This window comes from Hyla sarda, chromosome 12 (assembly GCF_029499605.1).
Source record: "Hyla sarda isolate aHylSar1 chromosome 12, aHylSar1.hap1, whole genome shotgun sequence".
Classification (NCBI taxonomy): Eukaryota; Metazoa; Chordata; class Amphibia; order Anura; family Hylidae; genus Hyla; species Hyla sarda.
Window position 1 is genome coordinate 79,084,616 of NC_079200.1, and position 23,738 is coordinate 79,108,353.

Sequence of the window (23,738 nt, forward strand, 5' to 3'; positions counted from 1 at the left end):
AGTACAGCGATACCCCATATGTGACCCTAAACTGTTGCCCTGAAATACGACAGGGCTCCAAAGTGAGAGCGCCATGTGCATTTGAGGCCTAAATTAGGGATTTGCATAGGGGTGGACATAGGGGTATTCTACGCCAGTGATTCCCAAACAGGGTGCCTCCAGCTGTTGCAAAACTCCCAGCATGCCTGGACAGTCAACGGCTGTCCGACAATACTGGGAGTTGTTGTTTTTCAACAGCTGGAGGCTCTGCTTTGGAAACAGTGGTGTACCGGACGTTCTTATTGGGGGAGGGGGGCTGTGTAGGGGTATGTGTATATGTAGTGTTTTTAACTTTTTATTTTATTTTGTGTTAGTGTAGTGTAGTGTTTTTAGGGTACAGTCACATGGGCGGGGGGTTACAGCGAGTTTCCCAGCGCAAAATTTGCTGCATCTCAAGATGCGAGAAACCCACTGTAAAAGCCTCGCCCATGTGAATGTACCCTGTACATTCACGGGGGTGGCGGGGCGGGGGGGGCTTGCATCAGCTGTTGCAAAACCACAACTCCCAGCATGCATGGTCTGTTAGTGCATGCTGGGAGTCATAGTTTTGCAACAGCTGGAGGCACACAGGTTAGGAAACACTGAGTTAGAAACAGACAATGTTTCCCAACCAGTGTGTCTCCAGTTGTTGCAAAACTACAACTCCCAGCATGCCCAGACAGCTGAAGGGCATGCTGGGAGTTGTAGTTCGGCAACATCTGAAGGGCCAGATGTTGCTGAACTAAAACTCCCAGCATGCCTGGACAGTCAGTGCATACTGGGAGTTGTAGTTTTGCAACAGCTGGAAGAGCACAGATTGGAGACCATTATACAATGGTCTCCAAACTGGGGCCCTCCAGATGTTGCAAAACTACAACTCCCAGCATGCATGGTCTTTTAGTGCATGCTGGGAGTTATAGTTTTGCAACAGCTGGAGGCACACAGGTTAGGAAACACTGAGTTAGAAACAATGTTTCCCAACCAGTGTGTCTCCAGCTGTTGCAAAACTACAACTCCCAGCATGCCCGGACAGCCAAAGGCTGTCTAGGCATGCTGGGAGTTGTAGTTTTCAGACTCCTAGAAGCAGCAGTGAAGATCTTCACTGCTGCCTCTGAGGACCACATACTTAACCGTCGCTGCTCGTCCACGTGGCCGGTCCCGCGCTGCTCCTCGGTCCCGCCGCTGGATCAGGTAAGTCCGCCGGTCCCCACGTGTTCCCCCCGAATGCCGCAGGTCCCCGCGAGCCCCCGCAGCCATCGTCCCCCGTTCTGCCCGACTTCCAGGGGCGGGCAGTGCGGGGGATCTGAACTTTCACCCCAGATCACTGTGATTGGTCCACAGGGACCAATCACAGTGATCGCTGACCAGGACCATCAATTGATGGTCCTGGGGGTGAAGCAGAAGTTGTCCCCTGCTGGAAACAGCGGGACTTCTGCCAGTTAACCCGTGCGATGCTGCGCATCGCCGGGTTAACTGAATGTCATTTATAAACGCCGGGATGCGCGAACGCACTGCACAACCCGGCGTTTATATATGACATTCTGCGGGAAGGGGTTAAATACAAAAACTTCCTGAGTCTAGTGAATCCTGGAACATACTCAATGTCTTCTCAAGGTGCTGTCACTTGAATGACGTTGTTGTTCCAGTTGTCCTGGGCTGTGACTGCCAGCTCACTGTATCAACATTCTGACAGGCACCGCACCAGGCTGCTCCCTCCTACCGGCAGCACCAGAACCTAACATATAAGACTTTGTATATAGTAAAGAGTTGGGATTATCTGGTATTAGCCAAAACATTAATATGGGGGAGATTTGTCAAAACCTGTGCAGAGGAAGAGTAGAGCAGTTGCACATAGCAACCAATCAGCTTCCTCCTTTTATTTTAAGAAAAGCCTTTAAAAAAATGAAAGAAGTAAACTGGTTGGTTGCTACTAGAAACTGGTGAACTTCTCCTCTGCACAGTTATTGAAAACTTTTCCCTTAAAAAATGTTGTGCTTATCTATATTCTGCATGAATCTGTGCTATAGCTTAGCACAGTGAAACTATTTTTTTTAAGATCAACCCCCCCCCCCCAAAAAAAAATGTTGAAAAGAAGTTTTCTAGTATATCAATAAACATTATATTAGAAAATCACAGAGCTGTTTATTCATAAAACCTTATACAGTGGTCCCTCAACATACGATGGTAATCCGTTCCAAACAAACCATCGTTTGTTGAAACCATCGTATGTTGAGGGATCCGTGCAATGTAAAGTATAGGCCAGTGGTCTACAACCTGCGGACCTCCAGATGTTGCAAAACTACAACACCCATTATGCCCGGACAGCCAACGGCTCTCCGGGCATGCTGGGTGTTGTAGTTTTGCAACATCTGGAGGTCCGCAGGTTGAAGGCCACTGGTATTGGAGGTTATACTCACGTGTCCCCGCTGCTCCGGCTGTCCGGGCATGCTGGGAGTTGTAGTTTTGCAACATCTGGAGGTCCGCAGGTTGAAGGCCACTGGTATTGGAGGTTATACTCCGGACCGTCACCACTCGTCACCGCTGCCCTGGATGTCGCCTTCAATCGCTATCACTGCGTCCCCGGGGTGTCCCCGACACTCTGGCAAGGCCTCTGCTTCCCCAGCATCCTCGCTCTCTGCCGCCGCCATCATGTCGCTACGCATGCCGCTCCTATTGGATGACGGGACGGCGTGTGCAGCGACGTGATGACGACGATGGAGAGCGCCGACAATGCAGGGGATCCCAAAGAGGACACGCCGGAGCCTCAATGACAGGTAAGTGATCGTCAGCGGACCACACGGGGCACCGTAAACGGCTATCCGGTGGCAGCTGAAGAAGTCTGCGCTGCTGGATAGCCGTTTATGCGATGGCCCCGACATACAAAAGCATCGTATGTTGATGCTGCCTTCAACATGCAATGGCCTCTGAGAGGCCATCGTATGTTGAAATGATCAATGTCGGGGCCATCGTAGGTCGAAGGGTCACTGTATTGCCATACAGTAGAACCACATGTGGCCTTTTCCATTGGCAAGGAGTGTGCATTGCTTTTATACTGCTCATGGTTACTCACCTTCCGGAATAAGGTTCTTATCAAAACATATGTAGGGGTTAGCATTCCTGTGGCTCCCAGGCAGATCGTCACTTTGTTAGTATGCAGTGCACTTTATGGCTGTATATTTAAAGGGGTAGTCCAGTGATTGGGGGGGGGGGGTTCAAGTGGTTGTACCCCTTTAACTAATTGCACTTGCACTTTCTATCTATTGACCATTCATTTTTATTGACCACTGTATTGTTATCACTGCCCTGGATTACTATGAGAGCATCTTTTTTCAGTTGCGTTATTTGCCCTATTTTACGTATTGCAGTTTTTTGTGTGTTTTTGGAACAAATAAAATTGATACCCATATATAACATTTGAAGTCCCTTGTAAAAAAATTTTTTGGTAGGTTTGTGTGTTTATATTTTTTTTACTATGAGCAACATGGTATTCTGGTATGGGATACTATGAGCCTTGGGATACATATTGTGTGATGCACATACACCCCCTAAACTTTTGGTCTTTCTGGCTATTGCACAATAGACTGGGAATAAACACACAGGTGGGATCTTCTGTGCCCTTTCACAGTATCTTGGCCCTTGAGACTTTATCACGAAAAAAAATAGAACAACACTTAGATGTATGTATGTGGTATGCAATTATGAGGGCAGAAAATTGCGCTACAGTACGCTTAAAAAAGTTTTTGTGCACAACACCAGCAGTACACACCAGTGCTGCAGCACACAGTCGCTGTGTACTAAACCCAAAATTGCACTCTTTTAATCTCACTCCCTTCCCTATCAGTGCTTGAGCTGAATCGCTGCTGTTCTTCTGTGCAACACACTGCTCTCTAATCCTCTCTACAATAGAACACTGTAGACAGGGACTGGGAGGTGGATCGCTGCAGTAGAATGCTTTTCTGTGACAAACAAACTACTCTCTTTCCAACAGAATGATGACTTGACTAGGAGGTAAATCGCTGCTTGAAAAAGCTTTTCTGTGTAACACATAGGGCTATCTGTCCCTAATGTATCTCTCTGCAGTGTAAGGATGAAGTGACTGGCCGCAATATGACTGCCAATTATATAGGGCTGTGACATCACAGGGGTGACTGACTGCTGATAGGCTGCATTCTGCATGTGATTCAGGGTCATCCTGCCTACCATTGTTCCCGCAGGATCCGCCATTTTAGATGGCCACACTAAATAGAGTTAAATGGCCACACTAAATAGAGTTAAATGAAGCGATTTGCACAACAGAATCGCGGCGATATTAGCATTCATTACGAATTGAATTTTCCATGAAATTCGTAACTAATTCGGATTCGTCAGATTCGATTCGCTCATCTCTAATTATTAGGACTAGACATGCCGCCAGAGGCTGTCAGGGCATGCTGGGAGTTGTAGTTTTGCAACAGCTGAAGAGGCTCAAGTTGGGGAACCCTGATCTAGAGTGTAAAATAAAGTAACCAGGAAGTTAAAGGGGTATTCCAGGCAAAACCTTTTTTTATATATATCAACTGGCTCCGGAAAGTTAAACAGATTTGTAATTACGTCTATTAAAAAATCTTAATCCTTCCAATAGTTATTAGCTTCTGAAGTTATCTGTCTAACTGCTCAATGATGATGTCACGTCCCTGGAGCTGTGCATGATGGGAGAATATCCCCATAGGAACTGCACAGCTCCCGGGAAGTGAGTCATCAGAGAGCAGTTAGACAGAAAACAACAACTCAACTTCAGAGGCTAATTTACAAATCTGTTTAACTTTCCGAAGCCAGTTGATATATAAAAAAACGTTTTGGCCTGGAATACCCCTTTAAGTATATAAAGCTTCTATTGTGTATATATTACACTATAATTAGCGCTAAATGTCCTTAAACTAATAGCATATTATCTGTAATTGGTCTGGAAAGGAGGAACTTTATCTCTGAACACCCGCCGGCAGCATCTCATGATACGGTATATCATCACAGTATTGAGTATCTCTCTTTGTGTTCTCTCTTTTACAAGGTGCTGCGATTGTCTGGGGTGTTGTGGCCGTCGGGAACTAAGGCCACGAACTGTCTGGCTGGGACACCCCGAAAAAAGAGAACAGAGGTATCCACGAAATGTCATCAATAATCAGAAGTACAACTTCTTCACATTTCTCCCAGGGGTAAGGCGCTCTCTCTCTCTCTATATATATCATAGAGCATTGTTTCTAAGGCTGGAGCCATCACTGCTGGGTATTTTACCTTGAAACAATTCACTTTAGTCTCTAGGATTTTTGCAGCCTCCAGGCATGAACCGCAGAGACTTCTTAAGGCAGTGTTCCCCAATCAGTGTGCTTTCAGATGTTGCAACCGGACAGGCATGCAGGGAATTGTAGTTTGCAAACAGTAGAGGCACCCTGGTTGGGAAACACTGTCTTAAAGGGGTACTCCAGTGTAAAACTTTTTTTTTTTTTTTTTAATCAACTGGTGCCAGAAAGTTAAACAGATTTGTAAATGACCTCTATTAAAAAAATCTTAATCCTTCCAGTACTTTTTAGGGTCTGCACAACAGAGGAAATGGTTTTCTTTTTGGAACACAGAGCTCATCTGCTGACATCATTACCACAGTGCTCTATGCTGACATTTTAGGAAGTGTCCAGAGAAGCATATGTTTGCTTTGGGGATTTTCTCCTACTCTGGACAGTTCCTAAAATGGACAGAGATGTCAGCAGAGAGCACTGTGGTCATGATGTCAGCAGAAAGCTCTGTGTTCCAAAAAGAAAACCATTTCGTCTGTAGTATTCAGCAGCTAACAAGTACTGGAAGGATTAAAATTTGTTAATAGAAGTAATTTACAAATCTGTTTAACTTTCTGGCACCAGTTGATAAAAAAAAAAAAAGTTTTCCACTGGAGTACCCCTTTAAGGAGTCACACAACATAACTTAACCTGTTAACTTTCGTTTTTTCCTCCTTACCTTTTAAAAATCATAACCCTTTCAATTTTGCACCTAAAAAAAACATATGATGGCTTTTTTTTTGTGCCACCAATTCTACTTTGTAATGACATCAGTTATTTTACCAAAAAATCTACGGCGAATCACAAAAAAAATAAAATAATTGTATGACAAAATTGAAAAAAAAAGCGTAATTTTGTAAATTTTGGGGGCTTCCGTTTCTACTCAGTAAATTTTTCGGTAAAAATGACACCTTATCTTTATTCTGTAGGTCCATACAATTAAAATGATACCCTACTAATATAGGCTTGATTTTGTCATGCACAAAAATTAATACATTTAATATTGTCCTATTCTGACCCCTATAACTTTTTTTTTATTTTTTCACTTATGGGGCTGTATGAGGGCTCATATTTTGCGCTGTGATGTGAAGCTTTTATCGGTACCATTTTTGTATTGATCGGACTTTTTGAACGCTTTTTATTCATTTTTTTATGGTATAAAAAGTGAGCAAAAATACGCTATTTTGGACTTTTGATTTTTTTGTGCGTATGCCATTGACCGTGCGGTTTAATTAACAATATATTTTTATAGTTCGGACATTTACACAGGCGGCCATACCACATATGTTTATTTTTATTATGTTTATTATTTATTATGTTTATTTTTTATATGGAATTTGGGAAAAGGGGGGTGATTTAAACTTTTAATAAGGAAGGGGTTAATGTGTGTGTGTTTAAACTTTTTTTTTTTTACACTTTTAGTCCATTTAGGGAACTTTTAGGAGGAATCATTTGATTCCTCATACAGATCAATGTGGTTCCATAAAACCACATTGATCTGTGTGCTCTGCGCTCTATTGATAAAGCCTGGTCTTATGAATGATGGATCCTCCTCCATGCAGTGTACATCAGCCTGTGTAAAATGGCCTGTTAAATAAGCGCCAAGTAACTTGAAATAAAGTTGATCAGGGCTTGTGCCGCCATATAATAAGCTCATGTAAATGGCCCTTTAGCCTCCTGAATCTCAGTTCAGCACAGAACACCAATACACGACTATAACTAGTTGTAGATCCAGTATGCTGCAAAACCGGCAGCCACGATGTGATGGCCCAGTACAGGAGTTTAACCCCTGTACCCTTGCTGCCCTGTCAGGCAGCCTCCATACAGTGACCCCTGCACCTGTTCCTTTGTATATCTCGTTCTATGCTTGTTATATAGAGTATTGTATATAAAATGTGTTATGCCTTTAAGACATGTTGTTATGTGATTGTAACCCAGTGAGGTATCAGTGACCATGTGACCTAAAGGTGACCTTTGGGACCCCTCCTAGTCTCCCCCATATAAGCCCTGGGTGGAGCCTCCTTTTTCTCTTTAAGTCTTTGCTGAGTTGCAGTAAGATCAAGTCCTAGGAGTGTGTTTGGAGTCCAGAAGAGGCCTAAAGTCTACCACGTAGCTATGGATCCTAAAGTCCAGTACCCCACAGGTCAAGTTAAAGTCTGGTAAGCTACAGAAGGGGAGAAGTCAGTCATAGTCTGCCATAGTCAAGTCAGTCCAAGTCAATCTGTCTTCAGCCAGCGTGGCTCTGCAGCAAATTGTCCCAGTCCACCATTCCAAGTCCCAGCAAGCCCTGAGGTCTCTGAAGTCACTGGTCACCTCCTTGGGCCCAGCCAAGCTGGAGAGACTGTTACACCTGTATAACTCAGTAAAGCTGCCGTTGTTCCGTAACTTGGCGTCGAAGTCATTATTTGCCACCCGTGCTTTGCCCAGCATCCAGTGGTATTCCTTCGGGTGGTGTAGAGGATAAACCACGCCCTGGTGTCAGGATCACAAGGGGTTAATGTCATCTGCCCAGATCCAGGGGGGGGGGGGGGGCAACAGGGCAATTGCTCCCCCCCCCCCGAGTTTAATTTCCCCCCTCACATTCAGGACATCACTGATGTTCCATGCGTGCGCCCATAGGAGCAGAGCGGAGCAGCTAGGACGCGCGCATGTTACTAGCTGCGCGTCATCTTTGGTGCTCCGACCACTGCTCTTCCAGTCTCGGGACCTACTGCAATGGCCTATAGGAGGAGCGGTGGTTGGAGCACTGAAGTGGGGCAGTACACAGACATGCAGCCTCCAGCCATACACTGTATATGGCTGAAGGCTGTGTGTCTGTGGGGTAACTATGCTACCAACTAAATGTGGGGGAATTATACTGCCTACCTAATGTGGGGGAACATAGTGCCTACCTAATGTGGGGGAACTACAACCTAGTGTGGGGGAATTACAACCTAATGTGGGGGAACATACTGCCAACCTAATGGGGACTACAACCTAATGTGGGGGAACTATACTGCCAACCTAATGTGGGGGAACTATACTGCCAACCTAATGTGGGGGAACTATACTGCCAACCTAATGTGGGGGAACTACAACCTAATGTGGGGGAACTAAACTGCCAACTTAATGCGGGGGAACTATACTGCCAACCTAATATGGGGGAACTATACTGCCAAACTAATGTGGGGCAAACTATACTGCCAACCTAATGTGGAGGAACTACTAACAAATATGGGTGAACTACAACCTAATGTGGGGGAACTATACTGCCAACCTAATGTGGGGGAACTATGCTGTCAACCTAATGTGGGGGAATTATGCTGTCAACCTAATGTGGGGGGAACTATGCTGCTTACCTAGTGTGGGGGAACTATGCTGTATACTTGAAGGGGTACTCTACTGCCCCAGCGTTTTGAACATTTTGTTCTGAACCCTGGGTGTGGGCTGCCCACAGCCACGCCCCTTGTGACATCACGCCACCTCAATGCAAGTCTATGGGAGGGGGGCGTATCGACCTGCGCACGATACTCTGGTAGTGCCCCTCCTAAGATTAGACTCTGGATCTGCCCCTGCATTCTGCCCCTAGGGTAATTCCATCTGCCCTCATCACACCCTCACCACAATGATAATTGTATTCCAACATTCTCAGAGTCAGATACTTCTCTATAGAATTTGTAACAGGATGCATCAAGGATCTCTATTTACAGTGGATTTTCTTTAACTCTGAGACATGAAGTCCTAAGTGACAAATTAAGTGTTTAACAATAACTCCAGACCCCAATGCATTTCATCGCTGACCTCTGACCTCACAGCAGGCTCTGCTGTGATATAATTACCCCCCGGGGCAGGAGAGCCCATCTGGGGTTGCACTTGTGTATATTATCTACTGGCCTGTAGGTCTACAAGTAGCCGTATGAGTTCTGACACTTTCTTGGGTTTCTTTCTCTGTAAATACATCAAGCACTTTATTTAAAAGGAAAACATATTGGAGTTTGCTTCATGAAAGTAACATCCTGCTATTTACCCAATGTTGGTGAGAAGCCGGGCGTCTCCTGAGGGCAGATCAGCAGAAATTAACACCTTGCTGGGGGGCAGGGGGGACACTGACAGCTGTTGTACAATTCACCATTTTTTTACACTCTTAAGTTGTTTAAGAAGGGGCCGTTCATAAAGCTGGGGATGGGAGCTGGCCAACAGATACATAATCCTGCATGGATCTAATATAGTCACATGTAAAGATCATGAGAGACTCAAATCATTTGGTTAATTTTTTATTTTTTTTTTGTAGTAATTTGTGGCGGCCCAGTACAGGAGTTGCACCCCTGTACCCTTGCTGCCCTGTCAGACAGACTCCATTCAGTGACCCCTGGGCCCTACCTATTTTCCATAAATAGTACTAAGTACCTAGTTATTCAATGTAATGTACATATATTGTTATATACCTTTAAGTAATGTTGCTATGTGTTGTAACCAAGGAAGGTACCAGTGACCATGTGACTTATTGAGTGACCTATGGGACCCCGCCAGAGTCTCCCCATATAAACCCTGGGTGGAGTTAGTTCAGTCTCTTCTCTACTGAGGGCAGCAAGGTCAAGTCCTGAGAGAGTATCTAGTGTCCTGAGGAGGCCTAAAGCCTACCACACAGCCACACATTCACAAGTCTACTGCCCCACAGGTGAACGTCAAAACCTGGTAAGATACAAATGGAGTGAAATCTGTCTAGTCAGTCCCAGTCAAGATTTATCTGTGTCAAGTCAGTGTGGCCCTGCAGCAATTTGCCCAAATCCACTACAAGTCCCAGCAAGCCCTGAGGTTTCTAAAGTCACTGGTCACCTCCTTGAGCCTGGTTAAGCTGTTAAGACTGTTACACCTATCTGACTCAGTAAAGCTGCTGTTGTTCCGTAACTTGGCGTCGGAGTCATTATTTGCCCCTGTGCCTAGCCCAGGATTCAGCGGTATACCTTCGGGTGGTGAAGAGGTTAAACCACGACCTGGCATCACGAACACAAGGGGTTAATGCCTTCTGCCCCTGGGTAACTCCGACTGCCCTCATCACACTCTCGCCACAATTGTTGTTCATTTTATTTTTTATAAGTAGCACAAAAGAAAAAGAAACCACTAAGGCCTCATTCACATCACTGCGAAGGGTCAGTTAGGAAAAAAAATAACTGAACAGGATGGAGCACAGCATTAATGGGAACTTAGTCTAAATATGCCCTGAACACAGGGCAGTGTTTCTTAACCAAGGTGCTTCTAGTTGTTGCAAAACTACAACTCCCAGCATCCCTGGACAGCCTTTGACTGGAGACACTGTTTGGAAAACGCTGCTTTATATCTTCATTGTGTCTAGTGCTGGGAAAAATTCACAAGTGGCAACTTATAACGATACTATTCTCACTCTCACTGTAGTTGTAGTTTTGCAACAGCTGGAGGCTCCCTGGTAGAGATGAGCGAACTTACAGTAAATTCGATTCGTCACGAACTTCTCGGGTCGGCAGTTGATGACTTATCCTGCGTAAATTAGTTCAGCTTTCAGGTGCTCCGGTGGGCTGGAAAAGGTGGATACAGTCCTAGGAAAGAGTCTCCTAGGACTGTATCCACCTTTTCCAGCCCACGGGAGCACCTGAAAGCTGAACTCATTTATGCAGGAAAAGTCATCAACTGCCGAGCCGAGAAGTTCGTGACAAATCGAATTTACTGTAAGTTTGCTCATCTCTAGTTGTGGTGCAAAGGCCACAGCGGACCCACTTTTATTAACAAAAACAGTAATAAATATTTTGTCCCTTCTCCACAGGGATCCATCAAAATCAGCTGGGTACCATCCCAGCTCCCCCATGACCAGTATAACTGGGCCGATGCCTATCATTCTCCTAAAGTGCCTCCATATCCCACTCCTGCAACAAAATCCCCTCACATTACCAAAGTACCTCACAGCCATTAACCAAACAGGGCGGGCAGGTGAAAACCTCTCCTACACTGCCCCAACTGACTCCTTCCCTTCCCATTAAATTAAATAAAAGCAGCCAATTCCTTCTCTTTTTCTCTGCTCCTAGTTATCACCCAAATTTCCTAACTACCGTATATGCTTGAGTATAAGCCGACCCGAATATAAGCCGAGGCCCCTAATTTCCCCCCAAAAACCCAGGAAAAGTTATTGACTCGACTATAAGCCTAGGGTGGGAAATACATCATCCCCCCCCCCCCCCCATCATCCAGACCCCCGTCATTATCACCCTCGTCATCACCCCCCCCCCCTTCATCATCACCACCTGTCAATCCCTTCTCAGTGGTCTTCAACCTGCGGACCTCCAGATGTTGCAAAACTACAACTCCCAGCATGCCCTGACAGCCATCGGCTGTCCGGGCATGCTGGGAGTTGTAGTTTTGCAACATCTGGAGGTCCGCAGGTTGAAGACCACTGCGGCCTTCGTCATCATCCAGACACCCCTTTTGTTTTCTACTCGCCTTCCCTCGGTGGGAAGGAAGGGTGAGCTGGTCTGGGCCATTTATGCTGCAGGGACCGTCCAGTGGGGAAGGTTAGTCGTTCCGGGCTGTCCATCTTCACCGGGATGCCATCTTCTCCGCTCCGGGCTGGCCCCGGACTAGTGGCGTTGCCTTGTCAACGACGCGCAGGGACGTCCGTGCGCAGCAGACGTTTGTGACGTCCCTGCGCATGAACGTCCCTGTGCGGCCGATGGCTGTCTGAGCATGCTGAGAGTTGTAGTTTTGTAACATCTGGAGGTTCGCAGGTTGAAGACCACTGAGAAGGGATTGACAGGCGGAGAGATCACTCGAGAATAAGCCGAGGGGGGGGGGGGGGCGTTTTCAGCACGAAAAATCGTGCTGAAAAACTCTGCTTATACTTGAGTATATACGGTAGCTCCTTTACTGCTCTCCCATTCTGCCCTCTCCATTATTCCCTTTCAGTAGTTATTTGTGCAATTAATTATGACAATTATGTTAATGAGAGTCAAGGCTGGAAACTGGGCGGTCACCACCTCTTAGTTGTCAAGGGGGAGGGTGCTTGGAAGCACACCCTGTTGAGAGCTGTCATGACTGTGAATCTAAGTGCTGTTCCATTAAAGGGTAGCTCCCACCATCCTTTTTTTTTTTCTTTTTCTGTCCCTGCCTATTGCCAATCTATCCCTAACCCCCTCCCTGCTTTTAATTTTTATTATATTAAAAATGCTTTTTGTCTGCCTGGCAGTGTGCTCACTACCAGGCATACGTCCCCAGCAGGCACCACATCACTGATGCCTGCTGAGGGGGACTTCCGCCCTTAGTTCATCTACACAGGGTGCCTCCAGCTGTTTCATCACTACAATTCCCAGCTTGCCCTGACATCTATTGGCTATCAGGGCATGCTGGGAGTTGTAGTATTGAAACAGCTGGAGGCACCATGTGTAGATAAACTATTAGTTAGTTACATACGGCGCTAGCCCGTCCCTTCCGTCTCCCCCCCCCCCCCCCCCCCCCCGCATACCCCGTTCCCTCCATCACAACCCCCCCATTACACTTACTGCAGAGTCCGGCAGCGGGCGTGCAGGGGCAGCGGCGGCGACAAGGCGGCGGCGATGTGCGGGAGGAGTGGCCGGGGAGCCAATGCACTCGCTCCCTGCCTGTCTGATTGACAGGCAGGGAGCGAGCGCAGGCTGAATGAAGAAGGACCGATGCCCGGCCGCATCAGTCCTTTTTCAGGCATGACGTCACGCCAGGCTGCAGCCGGCTTCAAGGAGGGAGACCCCTAGTGGCCGGTTTTCAAATGTAAATTAAAGCATTTTAATAAAAAATAATAATAATAAAAGAATATTAGAGATATGTTGTAGTAAATAAGTACTACAACATATCAAAAAATAAAGTTGGTGACCGTGCCCATTTAAGAGCCGCCCATTTGACAGTTCAGACCCCCATTGACATATTGTGCATTGGAACTAATGCCCACCTATAGCTAGGGAGTAGTGGCTTACATGATGGTTTCTGTTTTTTGGAAGAGACCACAGGTCCTCTATAATGTTGTATTCACAGCTTGTGTCACATTGCATTTTTTCATTTGTCTTGATTTTTCTGGAATCTTGTGTAAATGCTCTGAAATATGTAAATAAGCCCTATGTCGATATGAGATGATGGGTTATATGAAGTCATTACAGTATAATGAGTGTATTGATAATTGGTACAAATCTGTTATTGGCAATAGCAAATGAATAATTAGGATGTCAGCACTGGAGACAGGGAGAACACTAAATTGTGTTATGCTTGCTGCAGGGCCTGAGGGGGCAGGACATGATGTCTGAATTTGGAGGCCTGTGAATCCCTGTGTCATGCTCTGCCCCCTCAGGACCTGCACTAGGTATAACACACATTGCCTAGAATGTTCCTTTAAAAAAATTGATATAAAATAAGGCTACTTATTATTTACCTTGACTCTTCTCTTTATCTCTGTTTTAGATCCTTTTTAACCAGTTCAAATACTTCTTCAACTTGTATTTTCTGCTGCTAGCCTGTTCACAGTTTGTGCCTGAGATGCGACTGGGGCCCCTGTACACATTCTGGGTTCCTCTGGTAGGTAGATGGTTTTTACATTTGATTAGAAAAGGTTAATTCATTATTGGACACAATATTACATTTTTATATTTATAAAAAATATACATGAAAAGTTTATATAAAGTCTCCATCTCTTAGTGTGGGATATATTAAAATTTTTATGACAATTTATATTCACACCACATTTTAGCCATCCGGCTGCCACATTCTATTCATTTGTCAGTCCGGCAATAAAACTGATAACGGTGCAAAAATGAACTAACCGGAGTCACTATCTGATGCCGGCTGGCTCATTTAAATAAATGGGATGCGGGGCGGGTCCGTCAGGGATACGGCAGTGGCCAGTTTTTCATTTTCCCCACCGGATGGCTAAAACGTGGTGTTCCCCAACCTGTGGCTTTCCAGCTGTTGCAAAGCTATCCTACAAAACTCATCATACCCTGATAGTTGTTGGTTGTCAGGGCATGCTGGGAGCTGTAGTTTCACAACAGCTTTGAAGCTGTAAGTTGATCACGTGGCTATGTCCTGAGAGCTACAAAATCCAATAGCAGTGTCAGGTTTGGCTGTCTGGGCATGATGGAACTTGTAGTTTTTCAACAGCTGGAGAACCCCAGTTGGAGACCCTTCACTAGAGCGCAGTTACATCGGTGGCACCAGCCTAACTGCATTATGTGCTTGTGCCTGAGTAACATAATAGCATAACATTGCAGACGAATAATGTTTTCTTATTTCGCATATTGTATCACTCCTGAATTTCTTCTATGGAGCACTAGGCCGTTAATATAAAGTATCATTTCTCTCCTCTGCAGGGATTTGTCCTAGCTGTCACCATCATTCGGGAGGCTGTGGAGGAGATTCGATGTTTCATTCGGGATAAAGAAGTGAACTCCCAGATCTACAGCAAGCTCACAACCAGAGGTCAGATATCAGGGTCCCCACATTGATGGCAGAAGAGTAGGGGCTCCGATGTGATTACAACAACACCACAGGAGTTCTGCCACAACTGACAGGGGGAACTGACATAGTGACCTAATGCTAATCTGAACATCTGCACTGTGTGTGAGCAGCATCTGGATGGCGGCTCTGGCTTTAACTCTTTATTAATTTTGGGTATAAATCCTATTCCTGCACCTGCCACAAAAAGGGTACAACCCCAGCCAATGGACATCAGCTGCCATTAGCCTTTTTCTTATAGCCTTGAAGTCAGTGGTACATGGGTTAAATCAGTTTAACTAGAGTAATGATCTCATGTAGTCCTGAATGACTGTCTGGTTCCAGCTGGAGATGAGGCCACATTGTAGTGTCTATATGATGCTCATATTGCATTGGCCTCTGATAGTAAACGGAATTTGGGTTCTGTGTCTAGTTCAGTACTGCTGGAGCTTTGGGTAATGCAGTTGTGGTAACGGGGTATGATGAGGGCAGATGTTGTTACCCTAGGGGCAGATGGCATTAACCTCTTGTATTTGTGAAGCCAGGGTGTGGTTTATCCACCCGAAGGTATACCGCTGGATCCTGGGCTTGGCACAGCGGGCAATAATTACTCCGACGCCAAGTTAGGGATAACAGTTGCTTTACTGAGGGTAGACAGATGGTAAAGTCTATACAGTTCAGCCAGGCCCACAGGGGTGACCAGTGACTCAGAGACCTTAAGGACTTGCTGGCACTTGTAGTAGGACTGGACAATTTAATGCAGGCCACACTGACTTGACAGTTGCTGACAGGGACTGACTTGACTGATGACTGACAAAGCTATGACTGTTGCTTACTTGCAATTGACTGTGGCTGCAGAATGGACTTGAGGCCTCCAATGACTCTGAACCTATCCACTAGGACTCGACTTTACTGGACCTCAGCTTAGAAGAAAGTGCAGAGCTCAAAGAAGAGCGAGCTAGCTCCTCCCAGGGCTTATATGGAGAGACTAGCAGGGAGCCCATAGGTCACCCTTGGGATCACCTGGTCACTGATACCTCCTGGGTAACAATACCGTGGTACATTTCTTAAAGCAACAACACATTATATATTATAATACATAGAAAAACATATGTACAGGGGGGAAACAAGTACAAGGAGGCCCAGGGGACACTGAAGGGAGGATGCCTGACAGGACAGCAAGGGTAACACCTCCCGTACTGAGCCACCATACAGCCATAAAAGATATGTTAAATTTTGGCTTCATTCACTGAATTGGTGCCTATTCAGCATCCAAATCATCATATTTTTTGCATATGAAAACCACCTCCCATTGACTTAAATAAAGACAGCTTTTACAGTGCATATGATGCTGAAAAATTCAGACTAAAAAGACTCAGATATTTCAGCATCCGAAAAACAGAACCTGACATCTCTGCATGAGTTACTCCTGTGCCTAATTTACAAAAAATTCTAATAAATATACAATAAATCTTTGCGTATTTCAGACAGTTTCCATGTGAGTTTTACACCTTTTTTATTCACAATGTGAACATTCCCCTAGTATGGACTGGGAGACATTTTTACTCCCTGTCTCAGATTTGCAGGACTTCGCTCTCCTTTAGCATGAATTCATTCACACTGAATGGCAACTTTTTTGTGGAGTTTTCAATTATCTATTGCCTGTAGGCCTCTCAATAGGACTTCAGAAATGAATGATATATAAGCTACAAGTATAACAAAATAATATAACAAGTATAAAAAAATCAATAATGCTGAATTGCTGTTGCTTTCCAAATGTTGCAAAACTTCAATTCCCTTCGGCAGGATTTGAGGCAGGATTGTAACACCTGAAGACTGTTAGAGCATAATGGGAGTTACAGTTTTGCAACAGCTGGGGAGCCACAGGATGTGGAACACTTATTTGAAGTCTAGATTGTTGTACTGTAATCACAATGGATTTGGGGACTGTACTACAAATGACATTGGGTATCTGCAGGCTGTCGAGGCTTGTTGTAGTTTTGCCAGAACTGGAGAGCTACAGGTTGTGGAATATTGTCTTATGGTGTCCAAATTTACAAATATTTGTCATTATTTGGACAGACAGATAATGTCCAGTGTCTTCTGTTTTTTTACCACAGGTACTGTAAAGGTCCGCAGCTCGAGCATACAAGTTGGAGACCTTGTAATTGTAGAAAAGGTTGGTTCTGATGCACTCAGTTCTGCACCTACAGAATTGCATTTAGTTTGATTGTGAAATATCATGGACAGTAAACATGTAAGAGTACAGCGGGAGAAAAATAAGTGTGTGCATCGTCTTTTTCTCCCGCTATACTTGGTAAAAACAATGGACCCCGATATAATCAATGGGATCCTGCCATGCCGTTGTGACCATCCCCAATAACGTCCGTTAAAGGCAGAAAAAAAGGAGCCTAACGGACCTATTACGGGCAGGTAACAACGGCAGTGTGAAATTGTTTCTGTTCCAATTAGGATTAATATTATAATTCTTTATTTATATAGCGCACACAGATTGCACAGCGTTGTACACTCAAATTAATCCAGGTCCCCACTGGGGCTCACAATCTTGATTCACCTATCAGTATGTTTTTGAAGTGTAGGAGGGAACCAGAGTATCTAAAGGAAACACACTCGCAAACAAGGGGAGAACATACAAACTCTTTGCAGATGTTGTCCTTAGTGGGATTTAAGCCTAAAACCCGGCGCTGCAAGACAAGCATGCTATTCACCAAGTCACCTTGCACCACTATATTCCAGTGAATAGTCAGACTGCATTTTTATACTGTACAGCGTATACAAGGTCAGCCAATTCAGTATTAGTAGGAAATTTGGCTTAGTTGATGGCAGCATCTTACTTTCAGAACACTTTCCAGCTTCCTTTGAAAGCTGCGTCTTTTTCTTTAGACTCACGTGCAAGCTGTTTGCAAAACTGAAAATGTCATAAAACCTTCGTAATTTTTCATGCAGAATCAGAGAATTCCGGCCGACATGATATTCCTAAGGACGTCCGAAAAAAATGGTATGTGTCCCATAACTTCTTTGTTCTTCCTATGTAATTGTGTTCAAATATCCGAATAACATGGCAGCCTGTAATCTCTGCTGCGCCCGGTCTCTGCTGTCAGCACAGCTAAGCTTGGTTGTTAAAATGTATCCCTAGCAACCAGACTGTCAGGTCCATAGCAATCAGAATTTATTTATGAAATGTCCTGCAAAGTGTGTGGTTGTGGAGTAGATAATTGTAAATGCAACAAAATTCACAATTGTAGATGTAGATTAAAGAAGTGTAAAACCAGGAAAGAACCTAAGCCGTACAGTAGTGTTACATCTGGGTTAAAAATGGAAATGAGAGGCGTTTTAACTAAATGTGGAAATAACTTTTGTACTGTTTCCTCAGGTTCCTGCTTTCTGCGCACCGATCAGCTGGACGGTGAGACGGACTGGAAGCTGCGGCTGCCAGTGTCCTGCACACAGAGACTGCCCACAGCAGCTGTAAGTGACCCCTGTACTTGTCATGTGGGCTTGTGGATCCTCTGCATGGTTAGGCTATGTCCACACATCCAGAATGTCTGCATGGAAAATCTCTGTGCGGACATTCCGCAGACTGCGGGCGCTTGCATAACATGCCAGCACTAGGACCGCACGGGAATGCACCGTTTCATAGACTGCTATGCATTCCATGCAGATTCCGCAGAAATAGTGGACAGGTTCATTCTTTCTGCAGACACGGAAATTGGGATTTCTGTGCTAGAAACATCTGGCGTAGAAATTCTGCAGTGTGCACAGCGCAGCAGAATTCCATTGAATGCAGAATTACGCAAGGAAATTCCGGACGTGAGAACATGGCCTAATAGCTATATGAGCACCCCTACGTTTACAGATGCTGGGTCTGTAGGTGCCAGTTCAAAGACATTTACTGCACATATACCATAACTGTGCAAACAAAAAAAGGTGCAGCACACTTCCTTTAATCCAGCACCATAGGGAACAAATGCTGGGTAGTCAGATGTTATGCATAAAAAAAAATATATATTTTTTTAAATGGGGAAAAACTAGTTTCCTAACTTGTCCTCACTGCCCTGGGTCTGTGAATTACAAACAGAAACTGTCGGCAAGCTTGTGGACAAACATGGAGAGCGTTACCTAAATAAGATGACTATAGAATGCCTAGTGTAAAGGGGGCACTTCCCAGAATGCAATTTGCCAGAGCAAGCTGTGCAGACACTGATCCAGCAGGAAATGCTGGTTGAATTAAAGGGGTACTCCAGTTATGCAAAACTGGGATAAGTTTTCTCTGAATATTGCATATTCATGCAAATACAGGCTAGCTGTAACTCGGGATCAGTACAAAATAAGTAATGTAAGGTATGTACACAATGACCTCACCAGCAGAATAGTGAGTACAGCTCTTGAGTATTGTAGAGGATATAACTCAGGATCAGTACAGGATAAGTAATGTAATGTATGTACACAGTGACCCCACCAGCAGAATAGTGAGTACAGCTCTGGAGTATAATACAGGATATAACTCAGGATCAGTACAGGATAAGTAATGTAATGTATGTACACAGTGACCTCACCAGCAGAATAGTGAGTACAGTTCTGGGGTATAATGCAGGATATAACTCAGGATCAGTACAGGATAAGTAATGTAATGTATGTACACAGTGACCCCACCAGCAGAATAGTGAGTGCAGCTCTGGAGTATAATACAGGATATAACTCAGGATCCATACAGGAAAAGAAGTGTATGTATACCGTGCCCCCACCAGCAAAATGGTGAGTGCAGCTCTTGAGTATAATGCAGACTCAATTGTTTATGTAGAATAATGTATATTTCTCTAGTAATACCTAAGAAGTGAACATAGATGTTAATGTTTCCATTGTGCCTGTAAATAATCTACAAAAGCATCTATCACTTATTATTTACCCTTCCCCTAAGCTCTATACTGACCCATTCATTGTATATTCTAGCAAATATAGTTGCAGCAGTCACCTACTTCACTTCATCTGACAATCATCAGTCCATGTCCTTGGGGCTTCCAGATGTTTTGCAGCTTACCATGGGCACAGAGAACTTAATAATGGAGCACATGTTATCTATACATACACAGCATGTGACTTTATCTATACATCCATCCATCATAGATCTTCAGTGCAGTTTGACCCCATATAACCTGTGTCATCTATAAGGTCATAATGTGTTGTGGTGGCCCAGTACGGGAGGGGTTACCCCACACTCTTGCTGCCCTATCAGGCAGCCTCCCTACAGTGTCCCCTGGGACCCCATGCATCTGTCCCCCCCATGTACATATGATTCTAATGTATTATACCATGTAATGTGTTCAGAAAGCATTGTCACTTTTAGACTGTTTACCATCCCTGCTAGTCTCCCCCATGTGAGCCCTGGGTGGAGCTAGCTCTCCCTCTTTCCTTACAAGTCTTTGCTGAGGTCAAGTCGAGTCCTAGAGAGTGTCCAGAGTAATAGGAGGCCTCAAGTCCAGTCTGCAGCCACAAATAAGCCACAGTCTCAGTCTTGTCAGTCATCAGTCAAGTCAAGTCAGTCACAGTCATCAGTCAAGTCAATGTGGTCTGCATTAAATTGACCATATCTACTACAAGTCCCAGCAAGCCCTTAAAGGGGTATTCCAGGCCAAAACTTTTTTTTATATATCATCTGGCTCCGGAAAGTTAAACAGATTTGTAAATTACTTCTATTAAAAAATCTTAAGCCTTCCAATAGTTATTAGCTTCTGAAGTTGAGTTGCTGTTTTCTGTCTAACTGCTGTCTGATGACTCGCGTCCCGGGAGCTGTCCAGCTCCTATGGGGATATTCTCCCATCATGCACAGCTCCCGGGACGTGACATCATCATTGAGCAGTTAGACAGAAAACTTCAGAAGCTAATAACTATTGGAAGGATTAAGATTTTTTAATAGAAGTAATTTACAAATCTGTTTAACTTTCCGGAGCCAGTTGATATATAAAAAATTTTTTTTTTCCTGGAATACCCCTTTAAGGGCTCTGCATAACTGGTCACCTCCTTGGGCCCTGGCTAAACTGTATAGACTTTACCATCTGTCTACCCTCAGTAAAGCTACCGTTATCCGTAACTTGGCGTCGGAGTCATTATTGTCCCTGTGCCTAGCCCAGGATCCAGCGGTATACCTTCAGGTGGTATCGAGGATAAACCACGCCCTGGCATCACAAATACAAGGGGTTAATTCCATCTGCCCCTAGGGTAACAACATCTGCCCACATCACACCCTGTTACCACAGTGTCATCTATAAGGTCATTTTCCACCTAAACCTTAAAAGTGGCCACATATCAGTAAATCAGGTTGGCTTCCATTTTGGTGGTTGTTGCATTTTTTTTTAATTTTTTTTTAGGATTTGCCCCATTGTTAATAACCATGATGATTTTCTTTTTGTTATTATTCAGGACTTGCTTCAGATTAGAGCCTATATATATGCAGAAGAACCGAATATCGACATCCATAATTTTGCAGGAACGTTTACCCGGGTGAGTAATGGTCAATGGATATTTTTGGAGCCTCTGAAGCGAATGTAAACAGAGCCTAAGTCTTAGAATATACCTACACTTTGTGGATCTGTATACTGTAAATCAAAGATATTTTTTAGTTTGTGCTCCCTCTTAAAGGGTTACTCTGGGGAACTAAGCCCATAACCCATCCTTTCTCTCTCATCAACCTATTTATGTGTCTAAATATCATTCATTAGCTATATAGAGCATTTAATCCCCTCTTTGGTTTTCACTTACATGCATGAAGTGAGGGAATGACATCATCCAGCCATCTGCTCTGTCTCTGCCCAAATTCCTCTCTGAAAGCAGCCCCCACCCTCCTGAGAGACAAAGGGGGGAGATTTATCAATACCTGTGCAAAGGAAAAGTTGCCTAGTTGCCCATAGCAACCAATCAGATCGCTTCTTTTATTTTGCAGAGGCCTTTTCAAAAATGAAAGAAGCGATCTGATTGGTTGCTATGGGCAACTGGGCAACTTTTCCTTTGGACAGATTTTGATAAATCTCCCCCAAGGTCCATGTGGTTTCTGCCCTACTCTGAGGAGTCATGCTCTATTTAGTGCTGAGAACTGGGAGGCATGTGCAGCCTCAGCCAAACAGACAATGAATCTCTCTGCTGCTCAGATTAGGAGGGGGGAGGCTGGAGTGGAGCTGCAATTGCTGGGAGATATAGGCAAGGGGAGGATAGGATGGCAAATAATATCAAGCAGCCAGAGGAGACAATAGGGGCCACAGAATCCATGCATATCCAGGAAGTGTAGTGGCTTTGGAGCTTTGTTTTAATATAAATACTTCCCTGGAGTAGCCCACATGGTAATAGTACCCCCTAAAGGTCCTACATAGTAACCATGTCCCCTTTAGGCCAAACACATTTAGAATGTATTTTTAAGTCCCACACAGTAATATGCCCCCTTTAGGCCCGACACAGTGGAAATTCCTCCTAAACGTCCTAAAAAGGGACATTCTTACATTGTGGGACCTAAAGGGGACATTGTTACTGTGTGAAGCCTTAAGGAAGCACTCCTATGTGTGGGGCCTAAAGAGGGCAGTATTACTGTATGGGATCTAAAATGAACATTCTTACTATGTGGAACCTAAAGACACACTATTACTGTGTGGGCCCTAATGTGTGATGCAGGAACTTTGAAAGTTTTGAGTTCAGAAGACATAAATACATTACAAATGTGCTCCAGACAGTGTATTCAGGTTCTTTATCTCTTCACAGGAGGACAGCGACCCCCCAATAAATGAAAGCTTAAGTATCGAGAACACACTGTGGGCCAGCACGGTCATTGCTTCTGGTAAAGATAAACATTCCAAGTCCCCTGAAATGCATGTTAACAATTTAATCCCTCATTCATTTGTCTGTAATGGGTAATAATTGAGTCTGTCATTGAGAAAATTAGGCTCCAAATTAGTTTTTTGTGTTTTCTCTTCCATTTGTGACACCAAAAGAAAGGAGAACTGACACATAGTCACCCCGGGGCATCTGTAAATGATGCTAAAGTCATCTGTGACGTGGAGTCACTTCATCTTTCATCCGTCAAGAAACAAAATTTATGACATCAGATAATGAATGGCCCTTTCTGTGCAGTCTGATGGATGGCAACATTGCTGCCAATGTATGGAGGGGGTGATGACTGTGCATGAGACCCAAACGTTGGAACTCTGTTTGGGGAAAATATTAAATCATTATTTTTCAATTGTTTTACAACATATCTGCTTGCTCTGCTTTCATTCTGTGTCTCAGTGTAGGCAATCCTCCGTGTGCTTAAAGCTCTCTTTCCTATCTGATTCACAGGCGTGAAACATGTACATGGCACCTCTATCAATATGCTCCTTATTACAATGTACCTCTATATTTAGCTTACAAAGGGGTCTTTATGTGAGCAAAGCTGAATTATTGCATTGTAAAAAAAAAAAAATATATATATATATATATATATATATATATATATATATATATATATGCCAAACGTTTACCACATGTATCCAACTCCTACACCTATACTGCAAGGGCAACATAATAAATAAAACACAATGCAATCTCTAATACTAATAACAAAATAGGAGCACCATTTAAACAGAACACAATATCAATCTTTGATATAATTAGATATTAATACATAAAAGCTGGAGGAAATTCAGAGAAAGAGGAATGTATTAATCCAAGTGTAAATCCATACAGTATTAACTGGGCCCTCAACATGTTTACCTTGTACTAGTGGGAAGAGGCTGCAGACAAAATTCACATTGGGGACTCAGACCATATTTGTTGGTCTGTATGAACTCCACTATTTTTTACTTTTCATTTTTGCTTGGACAGTATTAGGATATCTATACACTGGTATATGATATATATTGGATCTCATTGAATATTGCACTTTATGCATTAGAGGTCTTTAAGAAAATATCATTA

At 44.1% G+C, this 23,738-nt stretch overlaps 1 protein-coding gene and 1 long non-coding RNA gene across 2 annotated transcripts in view; one reads left to right on the top strand and one right to left on the bottom strand.

The window, feature by feature from the left end:
* The window catches only part of ATP9A (ATPase phospholipid transporting 9A (putative)), a 127,734-nt gene that overhangs the window by 30,148 nt on the left and 73,848 nt on the right, over window positions 1–23,738 (top strand). The window contains exons 2-9 of the mRNA XM_056548366.1: window positions 5,066–5,210; window positions 13,752–13,865; window positions 14,657–14,765; window positions 16,901–16,959; window positions 17,748–17,799; window positions 18,175–18,269; window positions 21,219–21,299; window positions 22,545–22,620. Coding sequence (XP_056404341.1) covers window positions 5,066–5,210; window positions 13,752–13,865; window positions 14,657–14,765; window positions 16,901–16,959; window positions 17,748–17,799; window positions 18,175–18,269; window positions 21,219–21,299; window positions 22,545–22,620 — 731 coding nt within the window. The remainder of the gene's footprint in view (window positions 1–5,065; window positions 5,211–13,751; window positions 13,866–14,656; window positions 14,766–16,900; window positions 16,960–17,747; window positions 17,800–18,174; window positions 18,270–21,218; window positions 21,300–22,544; window positions 22,621–23,738) is intronic.
* Window positions 1,586–14,436, bottom strand: LOC130296627 (uncharacterized). The gene is made up of 3 exons (XR_008849246.1): window positions 14,287–14,436; window positions 13,723–13,862; window positions 1,586–1,753 (listed from the first exon to the last, which is right to left on the bottom strand). It is a non-coding gene; the product is annotated as an uncharacterized LOC130296627 (long non-coding RNA).